Source organism: Venturia canescens, chromosome 8 (assembly GCF_019457755.1).
Source record: "Venturia canescens isolate UGA chromosome 8, ASM1945775v1, whole genome shotgun sequence".
Lineage (NCBI taxonomy): Eukaryota > Metazoa > Arthropoda > Insecta > Hymenoptera > Ichneumonidae > Venturia > Venturia canescens.
The window spans coordinates 21,075,122-21,097,020 of NC_057428.1; the positions used below are offsets into that span (position 1 = coordinate 21,075,122).

A 21,899-nucleotide genomic window follows, 5' to 3' on the forward strand; every position below is an offset into this window, starting at 1 on the left:
TCAAGGAGAAATGGGCGTGGTTTAGTGATGGCACAATCCACGAACGTGGCCAAAGAAGCGTTTCCAATTCTTCCTTCGGGGATCACAGTTTTCTGATCAACGGTATGAGGAGCTGGACCATCGAACCGGAAGTTGCAGTGCATTGGGGGCGGTTTGAGCGAGGAAACTTTTTGGACGGTCTGTACACCGAGCGGTAATAATGCACTTGCTTGTGCCGTCTGGCCATCGCTTCCAGATACAGGCATTGATAGCATTCCTCGAGAGCATAAGCAGAGTCACTTCCGGATCGTCGAATCCTCGTCTCCTCTCAATGAAAGAGGAATCCAAATCACCTCGCAACGTCTCAATCGCACGATTCATCTATTCAGTAATCCTCACACAAAGACTTTCGCACAAACGTCAAAGAGAATGAACAAATTCCCTTCTCTCTCGTCGAGCTCTCGTACGAGAGCTACGAACGTGTCCAGCGAGTGCGAGGCTCTCCTGACCAGCGATTCTCCCTCCCCCCGATCCTTGCCATTTGCCTACAGAGCTGGGGTCGTCCCGAGCACGTCAACTTTGCTGGTTAATATTCATTGGTTCGCGGTTTCACACATGTGGCCAAATCCCCGTCGAACGAAGACCACATCACTAGGATGCCTCGGACAATTAATTCCTGTTCTTATTCCATCAGAGTAGACTTGACACGATCCACGATCCTTTGGAACGGTGGACTCTTTGGACTCATTCACTCGGATTCCTGTGCCAAGAAAATCTATTATAATAACGAACAACATTTTCAATTCACGTGATTATGATACGAGACTCGTGTGTATTTATCAGAAGATTCAGGTGCTCATGAGTACAGGAAAACGATATTCTTGGGAAGGCTGGCGTCTTGAGGTCGGGTTCGCGCAATCGCTCGTCATTTATATAAATAAGAAGGTTCCACCTCGTATAGCTATATATGCTTGTGTATATATATAATATTAGAGGTATGAGCGATACTCTGCTACCGTCTGGAACGAGCATTTCATACGTCTCTCCGGGTGACTCCACACTTTGCATTATATTCGAAGGTCCAGCATCAGGAGCAGCAGCAGCAGCAGCAGCAGCAGAAATGAAAGGAAGGAGCACTGCTGGGAATCACGCTTCAGGATTACGAAGGCATTCAGAAGGATCTCGCGGGGCCGATGACTGACTCGCCTCCCTCCTCTGCGTCGACTCGCTCCCATAGTTAGTGTATTTTTCCTGCTGACAAGAAAAAAGGCACGAATAAGAAATGTGACGAGAGATGAAAGAGGGAGAAGGACGCGGGAAGTTAAGGTATCTCTAACGAGGAGCTAAACACGAGGGGCTAATAAAATAATCCAAAGCGAAGAAAAACTTTTTTCAGTTTCTTTAACCCCCGGGCTTCATTGTGAGCAGGAGTTTCAATTGCTGGAGAGCTCCGGTGAAAAGACTCTTGCCGAGATGAGAAAACAAGGGTTGAGAGAAGAAACTCGCTGCTGCTCCGCCCGGTGAAAAAGCGTGGCTCGTTCCCAATGGACGACATATGCGCGGCCACTGCAGAAAAGCTGGCCGAGCGAACCGAAGTGGGAACGAGGAGTGTGTAACGCATCGATAAGTTACACCCGAGATGCCCGCAGCCGAGGGAGCGAGACACCGAGAGAACATTCGTGGTTACGGTTTAACAGGTCGTCATAACACTCGTCAGCGGTGCCCACTGACAAAAGGGGAGACCCTTAAGCAAATAAACATTCCAACGAACCAGTTACTTAACGATCGTCATTCGCTCGTACGCAAGCCGGCTGTTTCCTTCTTATGCACACCATTCCTGTTCGTACACACACACACACACACACACACACGCGCGCGTGCACACACACACAATATTCGCTTCGCGGTGAACAACCGAGTCGACGCACTGACAACTGATAGCACTGAATCAACCGCGTGTGGATACTACGAATACGAAAATAAAGAAAACACCGATAAAGAGAGAAGGGAAACACAAACACCGGGCACCAGGCTATCTACTCTCATTACCGCTTCCTCGAGTGCATCTCCTCGAGTGGGTCCAGCTCCCGGGCACAGAAATAATACTAAACACCCGGACCAACCGGTCACCCCCCTTTCAACATGACCGTTCGAGCCTCGCTTTGACCAACGATTTTTCTTCAATACCAAAGAGGTTTCGAGGAAGCGAAACCTTTTGGACAATCACGCTGGAGTGACTGGACTAACTCGATTCGGCCGAACTTGGAATCACCTTCGTCTCGCTCCAACAACTTTTTCGCACGGATCCTTCGATATTTCTCGAGGAATATTCAAGTTTTTTCTGTCCACGAGCATAAATTTTGGCACCATTTTCAAAGCGTTTTGCAACCCCCGAAAAACCGCTGCGAAGCGACCGTCTTCAGGGGCAAAAGCTCTCGAGGGGAACGATAGATTAGCATTTTTACAAAGTCCAAATAATTTTCCATAAATTGGAGAAGAAATTCTTCGGGCGACGGAGCGACACTCCGAATCCTGTGTCGTTGTTACTCGGAGAAACCTCATCGAGGTACGGATTGCAGGAGCAACGGCGAGAGGGCGAAGTGAGAGGTTGAAGGAGCTGCACCCTCGGTTTGAACCGTTAATTAAGTCATCAGCTACCGAACGGCTACCGCCGGAGGATCGCTCACGATCGTCCGGCGCATTCCGGGGCGATGCTCTTCGATGAAAACTCTCGAAGCGAGGCCCAGCATCGGCCTGCCGTGCGAGGAGCGCCAAGCATAATGGATTAAAAGATGGGCCAGCGGGAGCGAAGTCAAAGAAAAAAGACGAAACGAGGGGCGCGCGTTACCGAGGAATCGAAAAAAACACTTGGAGGATTGATGAAAAAAATTCGAAACGTCAAATGAATGGAAGACAATGAAACGACGAAAAAAACAAACGGAACGGATCCGAGCCGCGATCACGCACACATTCACCGGCATACCCGGCTCCTAAACCGCTCAATTCGAGGCATGACGCGCTACATTTCGATTCGATTATCTCCTCGCGACTCCCCAATATCGGAGCCGGAACGATCTTTGACCAAAATTCAACTTTTCGACCATACGATTTCGCTTGACATTAGTTTATTGCCTTAGTTTGAAAGGCAGCCAGAAAGGTGCGCACAAATCACAACAATAATCGAACAAAATCATAAGAAAAATAAAACGAAAAAAATGTAAATGAAAAAAGAAAATTAATATAAATTTGCGAGTTCCGAATAAATGAAATACTTTGAGTGGCTACAATAGCAAACATCTGCTTAACTGGACGGCCAGAACTCGTACAAATATGTCTTCACCTGAACTGAACTAGCGAGCTTAAAACCAGTACCCAACATCCGTATTAAAGCTCTACAAACTGTAACTAAACTAAATGTAAGAACGCGAAATGGTGCATTTGTAAAATCGCAAAATTGCACCGTACAAGGTTTTCGAAAAACAGGTGCCAGTCACCAAGTGCAAATATTGGAACAAAATCGCTCCTTCGCTCCACTCTAACAAACGCTCACGCAGCTCGGATTGAAACACACTCAGGCTCGCAGCTGAGACAACCTCGTGTGCTGGCAGTCCCAAAACTAGCAACCAGAGATCTGGAGGAAATCTCTAAGAATTTGCGTGCGACGATTGGCGATAACGAATAACTCACTCCTGGCTCTAAAAGACCGGAAGTCTGAGTTCCCGCTGTAATCAGTGTTGCCGATCCGTACAAAGGGCTCATCGATGAATTCAGCCACACGATTGCTCTTAATTTTAAGGAAGTTCAAGCGATTATCGTACGAAAAATACACTGGATTCTATAATTCTAACTTATAGAATTGAAAATTTGTGTAAATCTTCTTGAACAGCGTTCAATTACGTGTGAAAAATTTGGAGGATTCACAGCGCCTGGTAATCGGGATATTCATTGTTGAAAACGGCAGGTTAAACGTGGCTCTTGTGGAAGCTTTCAAAAATTGCGAGCTTCAACAATAAATATCTCAATTTCGAGAATCATCGGCACCTCCGCCAGAAATTTAACACTGTCTTAAGCTTTCTGTTGAAAATGTTATTCTGCAAAGTTGTTAAATAATTTATCCATAAGATACGCGCTTGAGTCTCTAAACAGAGTCGACGATCAGTTCGACGACAGTTTTCAGTATCAGTTCTTGGAATAATTCAAACCGGAGTCTCGGTCTCGGCATCGGGGAAAACGATGCGGCGTGTCCCGGTTGTCGAAAAAGAAGGGAAAGAAGTGCGTCCGAGGTGTCAGGTGGCGAGCAGGCTTCGTCCCGGGAGTCACACCTTGCAGGAAGCACTTGAGACTTAATTGCTCGGAGGCGCACTTCGAAGGCGGCGGCGTTATTTGTTTGTCTCGAGAATAACGTCAAATTGGAGAAAATAAATGAGCGCGGAGAGGCTCGCGCAACTCGATCGAAGGGACTCCGGAAAATGAGTGAATTCCCTCCGAAGAATCAGTCACCGCACACTGCGGTGTGTGCGCAGAGATTAGCAAGCTCCTCGAAGCTGCTGCACGACGAGGGGGGTCGCTCTTTCTCCTCTCTCTCTCTCTCTCGTCCGGTGTTAAAGGCAAAAGTGAGAGTGGATCTCCGGAAGTCGAGTGCGAAGGGCCGAGGGCTCTGGAGCAATCTGGCAAAGTGTTTGCCCTCGCAGCGTCGTGCCGGAGCTCCGGTTGCCGAAGGGATTCTTCGAGATTTGCCTCCCTCGCAATCCTTTCTTCGGACGGGAAGAAAAATCGCTGCAGTGGGGAGCAAGTTCGTGGTGGGCGTTTGTAGAAAAGTGGAAAAGCGCCCGGGGGCGCCGGGAGCGTGACGGCGTCGAGGACGACGGTCCGAGAAGCGGCGCGGAACCTCCGCGCAATTCATCACGAGCGTATATCAATCCCTCGGCCTTTTCCCTCGATGAAAGTATCCTCTCGCGCCGCAGCCGAGGCCAGAAAGCGCCGGCAGCGATCCCGGCCTGTTTGCCGCTGCGTCGAGATTGTTGAATCACGAGAAAAAAAGAGGCGGACCTGGAAAAAGGAAACAAATAAAGGGTTATTGTATTTACACCCGAACTCGACGAGCCTGCTTCCCACCTTCATCTGTCTCTCCGCACTCACCCCGGAATACGCGCTGTTGAGGAGGATACCGAAGCCCTGGTGATCTGCGCCTCGAGTGAAACACGAGGAAGAGATTTGTTCCGACGCCGCGCGGCGAAGCCCTTCGGCAACTTCCATTCACACTGCTTTTCCTTCTTCCCTTTCTTGCACGCTTTCCTTCCTATTTTTCTACCATTATTGCCAAATACTCGTTTTCCTTTTACATCGAATTCGTTACGAATGATTTGGTGAAGGGAAGTCGAGCAAAATCTCGGCCTCGAGTTGCCAAAATCACTGGAAAATTAAAATTCAATTTATTTTCGATTTCTTCATTTTTGTGGAAGAGTTACTAGGAAACTGGAGGAAAACGGGGAAAAAAGGTCGAGCGAAAAAATCGGGGGGGCAAAATGTCAAAAAATGATTATCGTAATTAAAAAAAAAATTGTAAGTTTTTAATACAAGAATCGAGTCTCGTTGAATTATCATTCAAATCGTTTTTTCCGAGTTTGACTTCGTCGTTTCCTGTCACCGATGCTCGGGCCCAATTCCCATTTTTCAACTTCCATGACGATCATTTTTTCCGTTTTTATCCGCTAGACATTTTCGCTCGAAGATTATTTCGCGCTGGATAAAATAATGAGAAAGGAGGCTCTCCGGGCGATCCGGTAGTGAAATAGTTATAGACGAGAGTCCGTCACAGTTTATATAGGACGTCGCGTTGACACGTACGTATATACATACATAATATGCGTGTAATAGAGACGAGAGGGTACAAAGGTGAATGAGAGAGCCAGGCCGGAGAGATCGACAGTGCGAGAGGAATATGGCATCGCGTACACCACGCCTTGTGATTATCGTTTCGTCAGTAGCGTAGTAGAAGCCAGTCTCTCATTAGTACAATGCTCCTGTCGTGTCGGCGTTCTCTCTTCGATTTTCGCTACACAATATATATCTGGATAGGCGCTACGCTGCCTGGACGAAAATAAGGGTGTATCGCAGCCCGGGAAAATTGTAAGTGTCGCGAGATCAAAGGGTGGTGTAGTAACGTGATATCTGAGAGAGCAGCTGGTAGGTTGCGGAACGCAGCTCACTACGCGCGTGTATACATTTTTGTGCGAAATTCCACGAGAATGAAAAAAAGGGATTCGGATCGAGGGAATTTAATTTTTTACGAAAAAAGCAAGTTTTTTGGGTGCAAGAATTGATAAGTTAATTTTTTTCGAATTATTATTGTTATTTTCAAGATTCTTACCTTCGTTCGGGTTTCCATGTAGTTTCGTGGCGAAATAAAACGGCCAATGATTCCGCGAAGTGTTATACTCGGTCGCTTGAACTTTGAGGAAAATGGCGGCAGGAGAAGGAGTCTGAGGGAACACCGATAGGCTTGTTTGGTATTATCGCACTTTCCTTGATACCACGAAACTCCTTACTTTCTCCTCCGTCCTTCATCCTCGTCGTTTAAGACGACGGGAAGGACAAACGCACTGGAATATCACGGATCACGGGCTGGCGGCGAGGCAGTGTCAAGTGCAGACGGCATTCGCCCCCTGCCAACGCGAGAATAACCTTCGTACCCATAACACCCTCAACCTTGCTCCTTGCCAAACTCTCTTCCAATTTCTACTCAGTAACGAGCAACTTGTTTCCTTCTGTTCGCGCACTGAAACACTTTTTCTCACTTTCATCGTTCTTCGTATTTGATACTAAATTTTGAATATTGTTCAGGAATGTAAAAACATTTTTCACTTCTCGCGTTCATTCCCACTCGTCACGAACTGCCATTTTTTTTCTCAACACTCGATTGGGACTGCTCGATTTTTGTACGTTATTTACTGTACCCACATTCTCCTCCCTTTTTATTTCCTTATTCTCTTTTCGCATCACAGGACCCAAAATCCGCGAGGGCAGCACCAAATTGGCTCCGACCACGCTCCGACGGAATCTCGAGTTACGAGAGAACACCAGAGAGCGCACATGTACACGAGCAGGCGAAACAGGACACCCCACCGCGATTCGAGACGCTCACGGAGATATTCTCGTACTCTTCCAACACCCTTCAAACAAAAAGAATACAATATTGCTTTTACGATTTTTTATCTCATTTTTTGCCGTTCTTTTATTTTATAGTTTGTCTAAGTTTCTCGGATTTTTTTGAAAAACACGTCAAACACCATTTTCATTGATTTGAAATAAAGTTCATTTTCAAAACGTCGACAGCTTCAGACTACGAAAAAAAATTGCCCACTCAAGTTGATTCGTTTTTTTCAAATCTTTCTAAACAATGAAAATATTGAGCTATATTCGAACTATTTTTGTCAGATACGTTCGGACGTCCCATGTGGCAACAAAGTTTTGTTTTCAGTGCACCGAAGTGGAAGTAATGCTGAGGATCATGTGACTGGAATATACCGGGGCCCTACCGAACGTTTGAGGCGATCATTTATGTACGAAAACAACGATGCGATATCTTCACGGGTTCTTCTTTTTGCCATACAGCAACAGCAGCAGCTCACGAGGTCGTGACATGTATAGATATAGCACGCTGCTCTTGCCCTCAGTGTACGCGTGAATGTATTGAAAAGACTTTATTTCCAAGTTCCACAAACAAAGAAGTCTCAGCAAAACTAAGGTACCGCGAAAACTATTTTTATTGCTCATATAAAAATCAATTAAATTCTGGATTCGGTGTCAGATTTGAACAAAGTAAGCGTATTTACGAGTCGAATTAGAAAAAATGGCGGGAAACAATGAACAACGTTTTCTGACATTTTTCATAACCTCACTTTCCCCCCGAGTACTCGCCGCTTTGTTCCGATCCCCACTTTCATATAATGTAAAAAAAATGGTCTCGTTTATATCGTGGCATAATAATATTATACGAGATTTTGGGCAGTAGAAGCCCACAGAGCGTGTGCGATGCATCGAAGAGTATAAAATGAGATCGAGGTGTACCACACGCGCTTTATGTATATATCGAAGGTATAGAGTAGTAACCCGATAGGCTCACCGTGTTCCCGCAGGAGAAGATCATACTTCGGTACAAAGACTGATCGCTACATCGCACGCGATCACCCCACACGTCAGCCAAACTGACGATCTTCATAGCACCATTTGGTCGTAAGCCAAACCTCCTTTCGACCTCTCAATGCCTCTTTTTTTCCTTTCTTATTTGCCATCATCATTTCATCCCCCGGACTTTTGCATCTTTGCGGACCATTGGAGAAAACAAGGTTATATAACGCTCGTGCGATTGTTCGTCGAAACGGATGAATTTCATTGGTTACGAAAAAAAACAGCTTTTTTATTTTCATTTGCAAAGTTAATGTAAATAGCTCGATCATGGTGGCGCGAGAGAGGAAATTTTTCGAGGTTAACTGCTCGCGTAAATGTTCGTTTTCGAAACTAACCTATTTTACAACGTTTTCGTCGAAACTTTATGAATTCGGTGGGAAATATAAAATTATTAGAAAATTGGAATAAAATATCCGTGTCGGACGAATTACTCGTCATTATCGTGCTCGACTGATCGAATCATTTTTTTCAACCTCGCCCATTCGGATTCACTGAGCCCTTGTCAGACAGCCATTGTCAGTTTCTTTGTCGACTCTTTTTTTTTCCTTCACGAGGAAAAAACGAAGCATCTCGATCCAATGGAATTTTAAAGGGTTGTGCGATCAACTGATGCTTCGAGTGTAATGAATGAAACATTATTTTCGTTCTCTTTTTTATTATACAAAATAATAGAAAAAACACGCTAGTAAAATGGTGGCTTTTTCGAGGGTGATATGAAAGGGTTTGTAACAGTGCGCTCGAGAGTTAACATTCTGCGTCGAGGATACTCCAGATTATTATTTTTATTCTACTTGAAAACTTTTTGGATGCTACTCGGAATGAAATTATTTGAAAACTGAGTTGAGCACACTCGTATTTTTTCGTTCGACTGGCTCCACTCGATAATGGCTTAATCATGATGGATATTAAATATTCAATGAAACATTTTTATATGCTCATAATGTCGTGAAATACTCGCTCTTTTAAGGCTAAAATGAATTTTCGACGAGAGGCAAGTTCCTGAAGAAAATTTTCGGTCAATAACTGTCATTTCTGATTGTTTAACCTCAAAAAAGTTTTTATTCTTCAGCCCGATCGGACGTTTCGCCCGGGGTCAATATTCTTATGAGATCGTTGTTCGATTCTACGACATTTTTATACGAAACTGTATTTCCCCCTCTCGTGGGTAACTTCCACTGGGATATCGGCCTCTTCATTACGACGAAAACAATCATGGCGAATAAGGCAACTATTAAAACTCCGATTGCGGACCACACGATCGGATAAATCGTCCAGTTGTTATCCTCGCAACGTAATTCCACGTTTGGTATGTCTGCTAAGCATTTTCCTTCGAGCAGAGGCGGAGATTTGCACCTGATCACGAAAAAAAGTCGTTTTATTCTCTTCGAGTCGAAATTTTCAGGCGTTTTTACAAAAACAAAAAACTTTTAATAATTTCGCAATGCTTCCGTAACTCGTAATGATTCGATATTTTCCTTTATTTAAAAAAAAAAACCAGGAAAACAGTGGTGGATGGAGAAAAGGATCGAGAACGTTGAAAATACGATTGCGAAGGAACGTTTCGTCGGGATGCTCGAGACCAAAGTGAGGAAAGACTCGGAACTCGACAATTTGCTCCGTGAAAAAAATGGCAACGCCATCTGTGAGTGGCAAAGAGAAATTATTACCTGATTTCCTGACTGAGTTCGTTGGTAAGTTGAAGTCGATTGACCCATTGCATTCTGCAGTCGCAATGCCAGGGATTGAACTGTAAATCGACGACTGGCGTGCGCTGCATTATCGGTCGCAGTTCACCGTTGAGAGATTCGATGCTGCAATTTTTGATCGACAAGCGTTGGAGTCGTGGCAGTAAACGACTGTTGGGAGGCCAGACGCGAAATTCGGTGAGTTTTTTCGAGCCCTCCATCGACAAGGATTCGAGCATCGTCAGGTTTTCGAAATCGTTGAGCAATATAGCGGTCAAGTTTGGCATCCAGTTCATTTGCAACGACACTAATTGCGGAAGCAACAAATTTTCAGGGTAAAAAATATCGGTACGCGAGATATCGAGCTCCTGGAGACTGATCGGTAAGAAAGGGATCGTCACTATCGGATTCGAGGATAAATTCAAATAAGTCAATTTCGTCAACGGTTTGAATAACCCAGCGGAAAAATCACTCGCTGAAATATTGCTCAAGTCGAGGTGAAGGAGGGAGCGCAGAGTCGAGAACGAATCCTCGTGAATTTCCGCAACTGGATTGTTGGCGACCGATAAAAACTGCAACATCTGTGGAGAGGGAAAATATGAAGCATCGTCAGTTTTGGACAACGAATTTGACACTGTATTTTTCCCCCTCACGGTACTGATAATTTCTGACTTTCCTCATCATCTACAATGCTCTTTCGTACATTTTTTATTTTTTACTTTTGAAACGAAGAAAATTTTCAACAGAAAGTGAACGAATATGAAACCTCGAGAGCTCCACTTCGCTGTATCGATTGATTGTAAGCAACATATTTCGTCGGCTTAATCTCAATTAATTCCAGTCCCTATCTCGAATATGTAGGAAAAAAAAACAAGCATTTCAATGTGATACTTTGAACACCGATACACAGTGACCTCTCTCGATTTATAGCGTTACCCAGATCTGCACGCACAGACGTCAAAGGCTTCGTTAAGTTGAAATTAATTCGTGATAAGGCCCGTGACGTTTTTTGAATCCCGGATTTAGCTCGAAAATGTATTTATACATCGTTGTGAGATCATGCGCGAGAAATATTGCAATTTTCCCTCGATTTTCTCCGGTTTTTTTTCAGATTGTTTAAAAAAATGTTTTTTACCTTCATGTGTTCCAACATCGTTTCATTAACGACGGTCAATTTGTTCCAGGAAAGATCCAAAACTCTCAGTTTTGGTATTCGATCGTTCAAGGCATAATCGTCGATGTACTCGAGCTGGTTGTGACTGACGTTCAGTATCTCCAAATTGTATTCCTCTTTGCACAAAAAGAAGAAACGCTGAAGATGATTCTCCGATAAATCGAGTTTCCTCAAATTGTCCAGTTTCGTTGAACAATCGAGAAAACTATCGAACTCGTTGCCACGCAGTATCAAATCTGTTTTGTTGTGGAGGTGGATCTGAGACTGAATTTTCACGAAGAAATCTTCCTTCTTCAGGCCCTTGTACGACAAATCGACCTTAGAAGAGAAAGAAAACACGAGAATTGGATGAAATTTTCATTTTCATTGTAAATCAGCAAAAATAATGGAATTTTGTTTTTAAATCTCTAATGGCATTGGAAATCATTTAAATATTTCTCATAACGAACATTTCCCAATTTGAACGCAAAATATTCACAATAATTTTGAGCATGAAAAGAAATTTTGAACGAACACAAGAGTACACCGATGAAACAAAAGGTCAAAGACTCACCACAGAAGAATCGTGATCACAGAGAGCACCGCGTAATCCCAAAAAGGCGATTAGACCAAGCCACATCGTCGCAGAAAACCGAAACATTTTTCACGTCGACGAGGGGGGTCAGGTTGCTTAGAAGGATTTACAAAGCGTAGCTCGTGTCACGATGACGGTTAATGGCAAATAAAAGCAAGGGAATATTCACGCGCGATCTCCTCTCAGGAGGTTCGTAAAGTTCAGATTCGCGTTGAACTGAGAACGTCACTGTTAGATAAATCGAGATGATTAATAATTCTCCCACTGCAAAAATACTCGTACAAATGCACCGAGTTTGCTCGACATTCGAGTGTATAGAAATGTATACACAGACTTATAAAACGACGATAATTAAATCACACTTTCCGAAACTCTTAATCGACAACTGTTCTCATTGGCTCAATGTCTTATTTCAATTAAATTAACACTTCTCTGCCACTGATAAAACGATTTCGAAATTATTTTTACGTTTTTTTTTTTGTAAATCTCCAAATCATACCAGTCGAATCAGTCGCACGCTCTGGCGAGAACGTCTAATTTCAGTGCAAAGGAATGCACTGACATCACGAGCCACAATCTATTGTCATTCCTCTCGATATTATAATTATTATTAAATTTGTTGTTATTAGAAATATTGTTGTAATATTCGGCACAGAATGGTATCGAGTGAGATGTGCAGGGGACGAGAGGGCACAAAGACGTTAGAAAATGAAGCTAAGAATTTTTTGAGCCGAAAATTTATCTGCTTTTGACACGAGACGCCCAGATTTTGCGTTCTGCGATACGCTCTTTTATCTCTTCCTTTGACGCCTCTCACTCGCACTTCTCACTGATATGTCAGTATCTATATAAATATATAGTAAATTTAATGCATACATCAAAGTCAGGTTCGAATCATCGACTCGTACGTATCGTAAATATGTTTTCTCTTCTTTATTATCATTTTTTAGGTGTGTTAGGGCTATCGCTGACTTTGAAAACTAACGGATTTGAAACGCGGAATATGCTTGGTAACATCGTTGCAAGAGTGCCGAAAACCTCTTCGGACATTCCCTGAAAAATAAGGAATAAACAATTATCAATTTCAATAGCTTTTTTGATTGTCTTTTTTCAATTTCAACGTTGGCCATTATTACCTTGGGAACGAGAAACTGTAAATTCTTCAATTCAGCTCCGCCCCACGATGCCATTTCTATCATGAATCCTTTGACACATTTAAAAACCAATTCCGCTCGTTTGGTGCACCACGCCACTGTCATGTCCTGCGAAAAAAAATGGTGGGAATTCGTTTATTAAATAGACTTAAATTTTTACTGGTTTCATGATTATTCATTCAATTTTTGTTCGAAATGGCAATAAATTCCATTCATTCAAATTGAAAAAATTGAAATTGAAAAAAAAAAAATCCATTTATATGAAAGAAAAGTTACCTCGGTCATTTCATGAACCAAAAGCACTGGAATGGTCAAAGTAGTAACATCGTTGCAACACGCAGTCTTGAGAATGTTTCTCAATCCGAGAATAACTGGATGACGCGAATTTATATCACCCGACCTCAAAGAGTCGTTGACAACCATGTGAAAAACTACGTGAACTTGTGCCAAATTCGAGTGCCTCGTGATGAAAACGTCTCCCGTTTGCAGAGCCTTGCTCGTCGTCGTTCTCTTCGTCTGTCGTGGATAGATAAACAAATCAATGTTTTATCGATATTTTTAATTTTTTTTCCTCTTTATTATAGTTTACGAACTTGTGGATCGCTGCCATCACGATGATGAGATTGACGCCAGGCAACCGCTTCTTTGACGTCGTCGCGAATTTTTTCCAACTGCTCGTCGATCGGTGGGAAGTGGAATTCCGTCGTCAGCTGACAAATTGAACAGAGTTCTGAAAAACATTGATAAGAGTAGTGAAAAGTCTCATTTGATAGTCATGAGAAGTTTGAATCTATTCAAAATGCATATTGTTTCGTGAACATCGGGAAATCCGAACATTTTTTCATTCTTTTGTTTGAAAATTCGAAAAAACAAATTCTGCCAGAAAATTAAACTGAACATGAGCAATTGCTATTTTTCATAATTTTGATGAATCGTCTAAAACCTTTTGTAATTCCGGAATAACTTCCAAGATGATTGTCACTGAGTAGGACCAGACCGCACAAGTCGTTGGAGTACAGTCCAAGAGCAGTTTGTAATCTTTGAGGTATGGGGTCCATATTTCTGTGTGAATATACGATAATACAAATTTATGAGAAAGCAGATAATTGATTAATTTGGTATTTTAATTGAGTATTTTTCGCTGACTCATCAACTGACCCCAAGTCTGCGTGTTTCGTTCTGCAAAAATCTAAAACGTCGCCAGTCAAAATACGAATGTTGTGCATTTGTTTCATCTGTGAGCCCAAATGTATTGTGAAGCTTTCTTCCAACTGGGGATAGTCCGAGGTACTCTTGACCTCGTTAATGATGGAATTGTCATGGCCACTTGGAATGGGGGGCATTGGCACCATCGGTGAACTTCTGCAGGAGAGACAATAAACATTTATCATTTTTATCGATTTCTGTGCTTTATGAATCGTTCGATAAATTATTGTCGTCATTTCTGATAAATGAATCGACTTGTCAAATTCAAGAATCAAGGATGGTTTTCTAACAATGAAAAAAGATAAAAATGACTATTTTTTCGTACACAGGCGTCGGCAACATGCTCGTTTGTTGATCCTCGAGCAGTCGCATTATCCAATTACGATATTGTCGCCGCTGTTCCAACTTAAGAGCGTCGACTCGCGATCCCCAATGTCCTTGCAATAGACTCTGTTCCTCAAAATGTCTAGCTGCCATCTCGTTAATGGATTTCTCAGTCGATCCTGTCTCCAGGGTTTCTATGGCGACTCGCATCTCTTCGGTTTGCCTGGAAAACAGAGGGAACATGAGATTCTGAGAATAAACCACCTAGTTATGAATAGTAAAGCAATTTCATGGAGTGAAATTTTCCACATTCATTTAAGTCGGACTTGATTTCAATGAAGTTGATTATCAAATAAAGATTAACTTTTTTGTTAGCTGCTGATAATCCGAATCTCTCATTTGTATGACTTCGGTGACATCTTTGCCGTATTCATGTTCAGCTTGTAAAATAGGTTCGAGCGATGGTGAGTGAACCAATCTATGATAAGCAGCAGCAAATAATTCTTCGTCCGTTGTACCCATGGGTTCGGCGTACTCAGCAGTCTTGAGTTTATAAGCTTTTTCTAGATTCTTTATTATTTCTTCGACGTCAAGATCGCCACTCTGAGCTTTTTCAATGAGTTTCTCTGATCTCTCGTCATGGAAACAGAGCGACTGCTCTTTGACAAAAGTTTTGAGAGATTCGAAAAGGTCTTGTTCAACGTAGCAAGGCAATTTGAAGGATGACATTATTCTGTGGGTGAGTTCTTTGACAGAACCGTTGAAAGGGATTTTGAGTGGAATTTCTAAGGTGTAATTATCGTTTGTTGTACAAGTGGGAAACTCAAATTTGAAGGTTTTTTCTGTAGCATCTTCTTCTGCCATTCTTCACAATATTGAAGGAACTCAGCGTAGAAGAAACTTGTGAAGATTGACACTGAATTTTCTCAAAGCCAAACTGTGATACTTCCTTCGGTCAAATAAGGTTACAAAAGTATCGACAAGTTGTAGGCCTCCGAACGATTTTTGTGTTCCATATTGTGATAATATTTCAACACCAGGAACAATAATTGATACTCCAATTGAAGTTATAGAAGTTTATCGCACGTTAGGTTATCGGAAAGATGAACCAGGGTGGACTAGAGTGGACACGACTATGTGATGTAAAGAAATTCTTAATAATTGTTGAGCTGATCATTTAAATCGTCAAAATATACTTGACAGTTTTGAAATGTCAGTATGTAATATTCACCCCTGTATAACCAAACTTAAATAATGTTTGAAAATTAGATTTATTGTATTGCGAGCAGTTTGGTAATTTAAAAAAAAACAGGAAACATATTTGCTTTTAATGTCACTTCGGTGTTTACGTAGAAAACACTTTTAATAAACACTCAAGTTGACAAGTGACAGGTCTGACACTATAAACGCCCCTCGTCTGGCACTACTGTGAAAAAAGAAAAAAAAACATTATTGCGATTGGCAACACTGAAAAAAAACTCAAGAAGGGTTCAATCTCCTGCGTCGTCCTAACCCACTCGGGCACAGAAGCAGCGCATGTTTTCACACTCCGTCAAAAATCTGAAACTGTGTGACGCGTCAAAATGTCAAACCAAGATACGAGTGAAGAAAAATTTTATTTTTACAACAGTTTAGCTATTTTACTGAAAGCAGTAGAGGGCGAAAGAACGACTGTTGATTTGCGTAACGAAGCATCGATTTATGGGACGATAGAGCAAGCCGATGGGTAAATTTCGCGCATTCAAAGCGCTGGTTCCGACGAACAGCTGATTTCAAATACCGGCATCGCAGTAACGGTTTTCTTTGTTTCGGTTTTGAATAATTGCAGATATATGAATATTGTTATAAAAGACTGTATTTTTACGGATCCGAGAGGTGACAAATTCCCCTACGAAATTTTCTTCGTTCACGCCCGTAATATTCGCTACGTGCACATTCCACCCAACGTAAGTGCCTTTATGAATATTCGAATAAAATTTGTTTATGCAGGGTTGAACATTTAACAGATGCTGGCTATGTACCGATAGTCGATCTTGTATGAATGAGACGGATATGAAATACATCTATTGCACTCTTCTCACTCATGGGCGAAGGTGACTACCGGTACATGGTCTGGATTATTCCACACTTCCGAAAATTTCATTGTCAGTTCATGCGTTCAGCGAATGCTGCAACCATTTCGTAATAGTGCACTAAGCACGTGGCGACAAAACCAGAAACGATTCTCACAGGATTTACAGTTTATTTTCAAACTCAGTAACCAAACATGGATATATTTTCGAAATAAATTGTAGTACAATTCAAATCTCGTGGTGGATATTGTCATGATAAAAGCGACAAAACTTTTCTGTCGAGCACAAAGGAATTGGAATTATATTCAGAAAAAAATACGTACTGGCAATAGCGAATTATTGAAATTAAACATTATTTCTTCCTGCAATCGTTCGCTCGAAACATTGTCTGAATCTTCTGGGAACAATAACCAAAAAATGGATTTCCTGAAATTGAACGACTATGATTGTGTTGGTTTCGACCTCGACCATTGTTTGGCGTCTTACGACATCACCAATTTGGTGAGATTCGAGTTCGAGCTGCTGTCAAAGTTTATGGTCGAGCAACGAGGATGGGACAACAGTCTGAACGACCCTCTACTTGATGCTGACATTGATTTTATGCAAAAAGGACTTGTGCTTGATTTTGATGGTGGCAATATTCTCAAGTTGAGATCGGATGGTTCAATATTTCGTGCAAGCCATGGCACAAAATTAATGACTCAAGAAGAATTAGAAAAGAAGTATCCACATGGGAGGTGGAAAGAGGCAAGTGCTCTCGCAGAAGATTCCTTGAAAGTTTGGAACGGTCCGGCATCGCTCAAAGTACGCAGTCTTTTGGACTATTTCGATATGCCAGTTTCTCTTGTCTTTGCTCGTGCCGTTGACGCCTGCGACAGGAAAGGAAAGATTGAAGGAAATTACAATATCTGGCCCGACATACTAGATGGCTTGACATACATGTTTGATATGAATAGAATTGAAACCAACAAAGGTGGATACTTTTCAGAGTTGAAGAACCATCCCGAGAAGTACATAAACCGAAACAATCCTCGGATGATAGATTGGATTCGAGAATTGAAGAGACAAAAATTTACTTTTCTCATCACCGGTGCCTATGCTCATTGTGCAGATTTGGTAGCTACCGCTGCTTTGGGTAATAATTGGAGAGAGCTCTTTGATATTGTTGTTTGTTATGCAAAGAAACCAGGATTCTTCACAGATCAAAGACCTTTTTTGAAACTGTCTGGAACCCAAGAAGTCGAAGCTGTAGAACCTGGATTGTTGATGAGAGGAGAAGTGTATTCTCGGGGCAATTGGAGAGAATTGGAAGAATTTTTTTGTCAAGAAACCAAAAAACATTCACCCAAATGTCTCTACTTTGGTGATAACGTCATTCAGGATATTTATAGTCCATGTACTGCTACCAAGTGTGATACCATTGCAATCAGTGAGGAACTAATGGCCGAGGGAATGGTTAACAAAGACTTTATTTATCCTCACAAAAAAATATTGACTTCCCAAATATGGGGCTCTTATTTTTCTGAAGAAACAACGGGTGTTGTTAATCCCACACTCTGGTGCCATATTATAAAAAAATCCTCACGACTTTGTGTACCTTCGATGGACTTTGTCGTGGTGGACGATTTTGATCGAGAGTACAAATGTTCCGCTGGGAACGCAGGGGCAGCTTTTGGTTTTTATCCGGCTGAACCGCTGAGCATGAAAATGTCATCGGATAAAAAAATAGACCCGGAGTATAAAAACGGTTGGCCTAAAACTCGGAAATATGATTGAAAATTTTTTTTCTTCTCAATGTTCAACAAACGAATGAAACCAATCGTTATGTCAAATTATCTGTCACAGATTCCTATAATTCCGGCAATCACGAACCAACTGAGGAATTTATCGAAAAACCCCAACAAGACCAACAAAATGACATTTAAATCGAAACGAACTCAGCAAAACCAAATGGAAGGTAGAGCAGCAGTCGATCGAATACTCAAAGGAAGATCGAGCAAGCCAGAATCGGAGATAACAGAGGGAAATAGATAAATTGTCAGTAAGCACGACGATAGCGACTTAGAAAGTAAGATTTTCGATATCAAATGACTTTATTTTTATATAAACATTCGAGTTTTTACTCGTATATAATAAAAATACGCATATATATTTATATAAAAATAGTACTGACACCGCATCCCAAAAAATACTGTGTTTGTAATACAACAATTCACCTTACGATTCATAAATAAATCAACAAGACAATACTTTGAAATACTTCGTCATTGAGATTTTTCTTGTGAATAGTGACAGCTTCTGAATATAAAATTGGTGTTTTCTAATAATGTTTGACAAATTTTCATCACACTGCCTCGGCAAAGTGTCTAATAATTTCAAAGTTCCGTTGTTTGTTTCCAAAATTGTTTTTCCTACATACAAAGATGCACAATTCGAAAAAAAAAGCAAAAAATTGAATAAATTTTTCTCACAGATGTAACCAGAAGGTTTGGAATCGGTAATATTTTGAAAATAGACAATATTTGAAAAAAACGAGCGACGATCGACGATAACGATAAAAAACTTCAAACTGCCGTTATGATCTTTCGATCGCGATTGCTATTCCCATTCCTCCTCCGATGCAGAGAGAGGCAACGCCTTTCTTGACTCCGGTTCGCTCCATCAGATGGAGAAGGGTGACCAAAATCCTTGCTCCTGAAGCTCCGATCGGATGTCCCAGGGCGATTGCGCCACCGTTTACGTTGACCTTGGCTGGGTCAAGACCAAGGCCTCTCAGACAAGCCAAAGACTGTGCCGCAAATGCTTCGTTCAATTCGAAAAGGTCAACTTCATCTTTCGACCACTTTGCCTTCTTTAACTAAAAATTGAAACATTTATTCTCGTAAGATAATGTTAAATGGGAATCCAAATTTAGCACACAATTTTTTGAGATTTTTTAGAATAAGTACATGAACAAAAATAATACTGACGAGTAATTCAACAGCTGATATTGGTCCAACTCCCATGATGTCAGGCTCCATACCAGTTTGAGCTATTGCAACAATCTTAGCAAGGGGTTTGAGTCCTTTTTGAGCAGCCAATTCGGCAGACATTAATACCACCGCAGCGGCTCCGTCGTTGACGCCTGATGAATTTCCTGCCGTCACTGTACCATCGGTCTACATTAAAACGAACATTTCATTTGAAAGAATGAGAAAATTCTTCAATCATTATTGACGTGGGTCAAATATCTGTTTTCACTGCACTTAATTTTCTTGAGTCGAATAATGGATTTTAATGAAGACAGAAGAGTGCGCTCACTTTTACGAATGCTAGTCGCAACTTTGTCAAACTTTCGACAGTCGTTCCAGGTTTTGGATATTCATCCGTGGAAACCGTAATCGATTCGTTCCTGCCAGCAACGACAACAGGAACTATTTCTTTCTTGAAGAATCCCGCGGCAATAGCAGCTTCGGTTCTTCGTTGAGATTCGGCGGCATAAATGTCCTGATCTTCTCTACTGACGTTGAACTTTTTAGCGACGTTCTCAGCTTGGGAAAAACGAATGGCGAGTTGAACGATTTGTTTTTTCTTTCACCAACGAATATTTCAATTCGAGAGTGTCCCAAAATCGATGTGACTTCATTTCAGGATCGAATTGACTTTTTTTTTCAAATTACCAGTAATTCCCATGTGAATATCAGTGAAAGCATCGGTCAAACCATCGAAAATCATGGTATCAACCATTCCAGCATTTCCCATTCTGACACCGTTCCTCAAATATATAGCGTGTGGAGCCGAGCTCATAACTTCCTGACCACCCGCTACAATGACGTCACCCTCGCCATTTTTTATTGTCATGTATCCATTGAAGACAGCTCTACACATAAAGAAGAGCAAAATATTTTTTTGGTCGAGGTCAAGAGGTGAGGAATACGAAAAATAAATAGACCTTACTTGAGACCCGAGCCGCATAGTAGATTGATGAGGTATGCCGGTACTGTAATAGGAAGACCAGCTTTTATAGAGGCCTGGCGAGCTGGATTTTGACCCTGCCCTGCGGTTAATGCCTAAATTAAAAAAACAATATTATTTTCGTGTACGTCGATAGAGAAATCGGATGAAAAACAAACCAGGAGCCACTTTTGATTGATATTCGGCTCGAGATTCGTTTTAATACGCATGTTTGGACTAAAATATTATTTGAGTATTAACAGTTTGCAATATGATAAAAAATTTTGCTTTTCCAGAATACAAATTTCACTTGATAATTCTCTGCACTTTCTGCATATTGTTTCACAATTTTTCATGTTCCGTTGTACCTGTCCAAGAATAACTTCCGATACTTCTGATGGTTTCAAGTTTGCCCTGGTGAGACACTCCTTTATTACGATGCTCCCCAAGTCCGATGCCTTCAAAGAAGACAGTGATCCACAAAAAGATCCTGAGTAAGTTTCATTTCAATTTTAAAAATTTATCAACAGGATATCTAAAACTGCATTCTTCTATTGCTTTTGGGGACACAGGAAAAACTGAATTTTTATCTAAAAATCTTTGATGTGAGCACAATTGAATTGTATATTACTTGTGCAACAATATATTCTTTCTCACAAAACACAAAGAAGACTTGATGGTAAAAAAAAATGTGACGCAATAAAATATTCGATTGAGTGTTATCCGTGGTAGCATGAATACCAGCATAGATAAACATAATCTGAATGCCTTAACTCTTTCCTTTCTGCTCACAAAGTAACTAATTTTGTTCTAAGATTTGAAGCGATAGAAATAAAAAAAGATGTATTTTGCAATGAATAAAAAGCAAACAGTAATTTTCATTGTCACTAAGATAGCGTTGCTTGAGTGACGAAATAATAATACAGTATTGGGAAAAATTTGAATAGATAGAAGACATAAATGGGTTTGCGGTGGCACAATTTTGGGGAGATAAAAAATATTCAGTATCATTTTATTCACATTGAAAAATATTCTCGAGGTTAAAAAGAAACGGTATTTTCGAAAGTAGGTTGCTGCCTAAGAAAAGTTTCTATGCATGTCATTGAAGAATAAAATGACATGTTTTAAAAGACGCAATTCTATAGAACGGTTTCCACAACAATAAAGTTTCGTTGGTTTCTTCAACATAGCGAATGCGCAAAATTGTTATTTTAAATTTAAATGGATGGAATATTTTTTCCCCCCTTTTCCTCCCGAAGAATTTGAGTGTGGTGACACACTTGTCAGAAGTCCTGGTTAGGCACTTATTTTATTCGTAATATTGAAAAATATCGGATTTTTTGGTTACATACCTATCGGGGTTCTCGCTGCCGAAACTATGACCACGTCTCGATTCGACATTCCGAATGTCTTTTATTAATACTTTTTGATAAACTGTTAAAAAAATTGTTCAAAAAGTTTTTACTTGCTCCGGTACGTGTGTACTCGCGGGCTCTGCCAGCGGAAATAAAAAAAACAGTCGATGTCGATGTCATATACATGCTTCAGGGATGTAGGACGTAGGTTTTGGGGTTAATACAGTAGCGTAGCACAAGAAATTTGTATTGA

The 21,899-nt window shown here is 41.3% G+C and overlaps 4 protein-coding genes and 1 long non-coding RNA gene across 6 annotated transcripts; 2 read left to right on the forward strand and 3 right to left on the reverse strand.

Annotated features, from left to right (window-relative positions):
• The first annotated feature begins 5,923 nt into the window (after positions 1–5,923).
• On the forward strand, positions 5,924–9,790 carry LOC122415210 (uncharacterized). Its single transcript, XR_006261885.1, has 3 exons — positions 5,924–6,108; positions 6,984–7,726; positions 9,668–9,790. It is a non-coding gene; the product is annotated as an uncharacterized lncRNA (long non-coding RNA).
• LOC122415201 (leucine-rich repeat-containing protein 4B-like) lies at positions 8,808–12,361 on the reverse strand. The gene is made up of 4 exons (XM_043427192.1): positions 11,582–12,361; positions 10,990–11,346; positions 9,837–10,435; positions 8,808–9,522 (listed from the first exon to the last, which is right to left on the reverse strand). The coding sequence occupies exons 1-4, from the start codon at positions 11,666–11,668 to the stop codon at positions 9,228–9,230; spliced, it is 1,338 nt and encodes a 445-aa protein (XP_043283127.1). The 5' UTR covers positions 11,669–12,361; the 3' UTR covers positions 8,808–9,227.
• A 150-nt stretch (positions 12,362–12,511) lies between these two features.
• LOC122415196 (protein C12orf4 homolog) lies at positions 12,512–15,803 on the reverse strand. Its single transcript, XM_043427182.1, has 8 exons — positions 14,651–15,803; positions 14,288–14,509; positions 13,915–14,118; positions 13,700–13,818; positions 13,350–13,486; positions 13,033–13,272; positions 12,739–12,864; positions 12,512–12,655 (listed from the first exon to the last, which is right to left on the reverse strand). Exons 1-8 carry the CDS (start codon positions 15,148–15,150, stop codon positions 12,542–12,544), a joined length of 1,662 nt encoding a protein of 553 aa, XP_043283117.1. The 5' UTR covers positions 15,151–15,803; the 3' UTR covers positions 12,512–12,541.
• Positions 15,775–18,615, forward strand: Nt5a (5' nucleotidase A). 2 transcript variants are annotated; one of them, XM_043427188.1, is made up of 3 exons: positions 15,775–16,012; positions 16,115–16,232; positions 18,204–18,615. In XM_043427188.1, the coding sequence occupies exons 1-3, from the start codon at positions 15,870–15,872 to the stop codon at positions 18,390–18,392; spliced, it is 450 nt and encodes a 149-aa protein (XP_043283123.1). In that variant the 5' UTR covers positions 15,775–15,869; the 3' UTR covers positions 18,393–18,615. The 2 variants fall into 2 exon arrangements, with proteins under 2 accessions (XP_043283123.1, XP_043283122.1); XM_043427187.1 differs by lacking the exons at positions 15,775–16,012; positions 16,115–16,232 and adding an exon at positions 16,239–18,105.
• Acat2 (Acetyl-CoA acetyltransferase 2) lies at positions 18,433–21,807 on the reverse strand. Its single transcript, XM_043427193.1, has 7 exons — positions 21,644–21,807; positions 20,660–20,781; positions 20,295–20,407; positions 20,018–20,217; positions 19,659–19,888; positions 19,328–19,516; positions 18,433–19,215 (listed from the first exon to the last, which is right to left on the reverse strand). Exons 1-7 carry the CDS (start codon positions 21,690–21,692, stop codon positions 18,934–18,936), a joined length of 1,185 nt encoding a protein of 394 aa, XP_043283128.1. The 5' UTR covers positions 21,693–21,807; the 3' UTR covers positions 18,433–18,933.
• Between the last annotated feature and the right edge of the window lie 92 nt (positions 21,808–21,899).